Source organism: Colossoma macropomum, unplaced genomic scaffold, assembly GCF_904425465.1.
Source record: "Colossoma macropomum unplaced genomic scaffold, Colossoma_macropomum, whole genome shotgun sequence".
Classification (NCBI taxonomy): Eukaryota; Metazoa; Chordata; class Actinopteri; order Characiformes; family Serrasalmidae; genus Colossoma; species Colossoma macropomum.
In genome coordinates this window covers 2,500,620-2,506,366 of record NW_023496020.1, presented here as the reverse complement: position 1 = coordinate 2,506,366, position 5,747 = coordinate 2,500,620, and the positions used below count along the sequence as shown (strand labels likewise).

Below are 5,747 nucleotides of genomic sequence, written 5' to 3'. Positions count from 1 at the left end.
TTAAATTAGTAAATTTAAATTAGTAAATTTCATTTTTCAGGAAGGCTTTAGATCACTGTCCTGGTGGAAGAGTGTGTTGAATATTCTGCTAATAAAGAAATTCACAAATGATCAGTTTTGTCTTCTGCTCAAATATGTTTTTATTGGAGCTTCTCCATCACGATCCCAGGATCGATTCTGGCTTTCACTTCACTCTCGAAAGTGTAAATGTTTATACAGAACATATATATATATATATATATATATATATATATAGTCAAACATAAGCATGTTTTTAATAGATATGCTGACATAAGTAAAAACCCTCGCCATAAGGTTAAAGCTTTTCCTGTTATCTTTAGAAAGCAGAAACACAGTAAAGCAGAAGAGGAACAGCCCAGGACCCTGACTGTAAACTGAGGTATGGTGAAATGGTTCTTCAGGTTAAAGGAGAATGTGTTGTATATGGTTCTATATAGCACCAAACAGGGTTCAGCTATTATTACAATGTCAAGCAACAACAGAAGAACCATTTTTGATGCTACCTTACAACACATTCTCCATCAATCTGAAGAACTATTTCACTTTAAGAGTGTATATTGGCAGATAATTTTATTTGTTTCAAGCATTATTTCTTAAAACAAGCAAAAACAATCACAGTAAATAATAATAAATCTATATAATTCATACATTTTTGTAACGTTTTTTATGAATCTATTGTTTTCATGCTTTTTATTATCTATTTTTGTGTAGAATGTATTTGTTTATGGCAGGTGGAGGTCAGGTGACTCACTGATGTTTCCCTTTTTGCATTAGAATTTATCCCTCTTTCTAGCCTGGTTTTTTTTAGAGAGTGCAAATGCATGTAAAATCAACCACATTTTACTGATAACTGTGACACCATTATTGTATAATTTAATACATTGTCATTAAAATAATTTATTATTGCATAACATAATATATTTCAATTTGAATAAAGCTACTCATAAAGCATCTAAATCTCTGTGTAAATAAAAAAAGCAATACTAGTGCACTAAATTTGAATTTTAAATTTGATTTTTTTTTATTTTGAGTCCAAAATTGCATATAAGAGTATGAAATTTACATTTAAATACATTTTCTTTTTACATTTTATATTTTAATTTTAATTTTGCTGCTGATGAGCTTCCATAGGACAACTTAAAAGGCTTAAGGAACAGAATACACAGCAGATGTCGCTGTTCTACAGCATATTTTCCTGTAATCTCAATGTCTCACGCTGTTATGATCAACTACAAGGACAGTTCAGTCTTCTGGTCATTTCAAACAACCAAGCATTAGCTGCAATAATTAATGTTTATGGTTGTAACAATCCCAACTACAATGATTATCTGTTTGACTTAATGGGTGAATAAATATTATATTGGGTAAATAGATTCTAACACTACCAGACAACAATCTTGACAGAAAACCACCAAGAAAGACGTCAACTAATAAACACCATGTGCTCGATTTATGGAGAGAGAAATATCCACTAAATGGAGCACTGAAGATTTGTCTAAGCAATCTTGCATAGATTAATAGCTTATTTCTCGTCAGAGTATTGATTATGATAGATTTTGTGTAAATATACATGCCACACCACTGAATGATCACAAGGCGATTTTATTAACATTGATTTCTCCTCAGAATCTCCAATTCCTAAAGCTTTCAGCTGGAAGTTAAACAATTCTCTCCTTTCACATTATTGTCTTAATCCAAAGCCAGTGCTTTAATAATTTTAGTCATCGGTTGGAGCAGCAGAAGGACATTTCTATTTTAAAGATTTTACTTCATTGTTTATTATTTTGACTCCATGCAGTCTTTTTGATTTTGTCTGTTTTCATTGTGCATCTTTATGTGCAGTTCATTGTGTTAGGAAAGTTAGGAGCTAGGGGCAGATACTGACTTTCATGTTGGAACCACATGGGGGCGCCAACCACCTCACATATGCCTTTATTAATTGAAATGGTGCTCAGCTGGGTGGTGGAGACCAACGGCGGGAAAACAGGGTGAACCTGCGGATGTCTTTCTCTCTCCCTCTCTCTCTCTCTCTTATGCCCTCGTTCCCCTTCTTGGACTCCTATTGTATATATTTTGGATTTTTGTCGAGCACCCATTCCACTGACTGATAAAACTTGAACACTATCACAGTTTGAGTTGGCCTTCGGTGGGGGATTTCCAACTAGACTTAGACATACACTTTTACTTAGGCTTATGTTTCACGCTAAATCGCAACACGTAGGGACAGCGGGCCTTGGTTACAGTCAGGACGAGAATATATTAATTAGACCCTAGACAATTTGCCATTTCTTTCGGCCTTAGTGTTTCCTGAGCTCGTAACAATTGTATATGTGTGTAATAAACATAAGTTATGTATTGTTATGGACTGTTTTGAGACAAAGCAAGACCCTTCAATCTGCGAGGAGATGCGACCCCTGGGCAGAAAGTGTTTTGTGATGTTGTCCGTACAGCTGGAGGAGGTTCATACTGAGCACTTGTAAAATTAGATAATAAACTTTATGCTCATTTAAACCATTTACAGTTTACTGCATTGTTCTGTAATGATTTACAAGTGAAATAAATCTTTTTGAAATGTATAACAGCAGTGTTGAAATATGTATAAAAAAACAGAGATGACTGGGTCCAGTTTAAATATGCTGTTAATGTGTGAAACCAACCAAACCACATGAAAAAAAAAAAAATACAAAAACCCAAACTCTGCTGAAAACAAACCAGAAGGATTTTTTTTTTTTTACCTGAACACAGGTCAAGTGCTGACACATTAAAAAGGACCAAACTATAGAAAAAGTGTGATAAGCCGGCACCAGACAAGGTAGGTATGAATGCAAACGTAGCTATTAAATATTCAACTAGCATTAGTTAGTTACTGTATGGCAGTAAGAGTGTTTTTACCAGATTAGTGAGCTGCAGCTCCTCTCACTGAACACCAACTCACAATGGTTTTACTGTGTGAGAAAATCCCACCTCTCAGCTGAAATGGAGACAGTGATTGGTTCTGCAACTGAGTTCTTTTTTAGTTTTGTATCTATAAGTCAGTGCTGTGTGCAGTTTAGAGAGAACAGAGATTTTCCTTTAGATGTAAGCGTTCTTAAAAAGTGGTGGAGTATCGCCCCAGTACTCTGAAAAGTGGAGGGTCAAATGCCCATTGCCCCCCCACCCGACCCCATCAATTATGTGTCCTCCAACAGCAAACTTTTTGAACAATGACATTTTTCTTTGGGTGGAAACGTAGCTAAAGTAAAGGACAAATACAATCACACCGCTTTAGTCACGCTTCAGTCTTTTTATTCATTTTTGTAGAAGTTACACATGACAGTCCAGAAAGGACCAAGAATTACAGAATTCATTTTGTGTGCTGGTCTTCATCTTTCACATTTTCATATCTAATGATTGTTTCATGACATAAATCATCAGACAGTCAAAGCGAATCAGCCAGCGTTAACCTTATTAACCAGTTGACATTTCATGATGCTAATCTGACCTACACTGATCAGTTTGTAAACACGTCTACAGTCACGTTTAAATTCTTCTGGAATATCCGAGTCCTTTATATCTGGGTCCTGTATGAACAGTTCGTAAGGGGGTATCAGCACTTCAGCTTCAGGTGGAAGCACTGATACGTCTGATATATCAGCACCGTAGCATGTAGTGATGATAAAACAAGTCTCTTTTCCAAAGTGTTCCAGTGTAGCCTTGAGTGAAGAAGAAGCAAAACCACCAAATCGCACTAAGGTGTCTGTTAGGTCAATCGTAGCCTTTGTGCGACGGTAAGTGGTTTGGCACATGCCCTGAGGACGTTGTTTGGCATTGCGAGTTTGGATACCATCTGTCATCAGAAAGTGTAAAGAGATCAACCCAAATGTGTTCGTATAGCTGCCTCTACCCTCACGCATTTTATTATTAAGGTCACTGTAAATATTGTTTCTGGTGTACGCTTGAAGGGCTATGCTTCTCAAGTTCTCCCTTGTTAAAGCAGTATTTTCTAAACCAAGGCGTTTTTTGGCAGCATTCCAATCTGTCTTGAAGTTCTCATTGGAGTTCAACTCTTTGTCCAGTAACTGCTTAGTAACCCGATCATACATTTCTTCTTTGCATCCCATGAAATCATCATCAATGGAGTTGGGATATCCAGTCATAGAGATCTGAAACCAAATAAAATCCAATATAAACTCATTAATCATATTTTTCATATGAATAATAATAATTGTGCATAATATCTGCTACATGCCCAGCAGTTAGCATGTCATCTCAAGACATTTGTAAAGTGGAATTCCACCATTTTTTCAAAATATTTGCAAAATTCAATCCTTGAAGTGTAAAAAAAATATTTTATGTAAAATGGTTGATTGTGGAGACTCCGTCACTCTCAGACACTGTCTTTACAGTGGTGGTGATAGGAACCAGGGGTACTATCCAAAACCACCAGTGAAGCCACAGTAATTTGTATATGTATGTTGATGATGATAAAATTACGTTTTCTTTGAGGTCTATTTTGTCCTGCATATATGCCTCCATTGTTAATTAAAAAAAAATCATTTTGGGCCAAAATCCTCTGAAAACTATCCTAAAACAGTGTCTCAGTCATCAGGCAGTGAATTCATAACCATTTCATTTAGTAACTTTCTGTGAGGGAGCTTTTAGAGGTGGACATCTGGTTCCTATATATCAGAGCTTTTAACACCAAACCACTCTGAATGACTTCATTTACATCTTAATTATTTAATTATGCAGAAATATAAAAGGTGGAAATCCTCTTTGAGCAACATCTATGATTTTGTCATAGTTTCAAAATGTCACTGTAGTAACTGCAGTCTCAAACTACAAATTTAAAAGCATCAGTTTACAGCATTCTCTAGGAATATCTGTGACGGTGATAGCAGCCCTACCTTCATTCCAGGAGACATTCGGCGCCTTGCTTTGCTGTTTTGCTCTGGCGTCTGAAAAAAAAAGTTAAATCTTTGTCTGCATTAAAACAAATCATTTGAAACACATTTATAAATTCCACTTCTTACCGCTGGAGCCGTGTATACAGCGAGGATGAGGATGATGAAGAGACGCATTATTGCAGTTGAGTTCAGCATCTTCATTATCGTCCTAAAGTATGAAAATAGTATTGAACTCAGTATTTGAACTCAGATGTTAAGCACTTATTTTGGCTGTTACTTGTAAATGTAGAAGTGCAAGAAACACAAAATCATAAGAAACTATAAAAGCTCACAGCACTTGGCGACACTGATTTCAGCTGAAGACAACATGGCTGATAAATAGTCACCCATGAACAGAGTTCTGTAATATTGTCTTCAGTTTAGCTGAGATTTGCTGTCTAGGAGGAACATTTCATATTGATTATGTCATTTTACTGTTCAGCAAATCATTTAGTAACCAAATACTGTGTGAACTAATTTTCATTTAGAAAATCAACAGAACATGTCATTTGACCAGGAGTACCCAAACCTTTGCAAATTATAAGAAACACATTAAATGATCAGTCTTACCTGTTAATCTGGTAGAAGCTGCTTCTGCTCCACTGAGCTCTATGGGTCTGTATAAGACACTGACAGCTTGACAGGTTCCAGGAATTTGCATGAAATGACATCACATGGTGATCATTTTCTTATGTCCTTTTTTTCATTTTCTCTGAAAAAGCCTAAATGTTTGCTTTCAGTTGCTTATGGTAAAAATAGGGTTATCTTACACTTTCGAATAGAAAAATAGAATATAGAGAA

At 35.8% G+C, this 5,747-nt stretch overlaps 1 protein-coding gene across 1 annotated transcript; it reads right to left on the bottom strand.

Moving 5' to 3' along the window:
* Window positions 1-3,449: 3,449 nt before the first annotated feature.
* LOC118803970 (ecto-ADP-ribosyltransferase 5-like) lies at window positions 3,450-5,542 on the bottom strand. Its single transcript, XM_036564542.1, has 4 exons — window positions 5,517-5,542; window positions 5,034-5,115; window positions 4,908-4,958; window positions 3,450-4,163 (listed from the first exon to the last, which is right to left on the bottom strand). The coding sequence occupies exons 2-4, from the start codon at window positions 5,106-5,108 to the stop codon at window positions 3,450-3,452; spliced, it is 840 nt and encodes a 279-aa protein (XP_036420435.1). The 5' UTR covers window positions 5,109-5,115; window positions 5,517-5,542.
* Window positions 5,543-5,747: the final 205 nt, after the last annotated feature.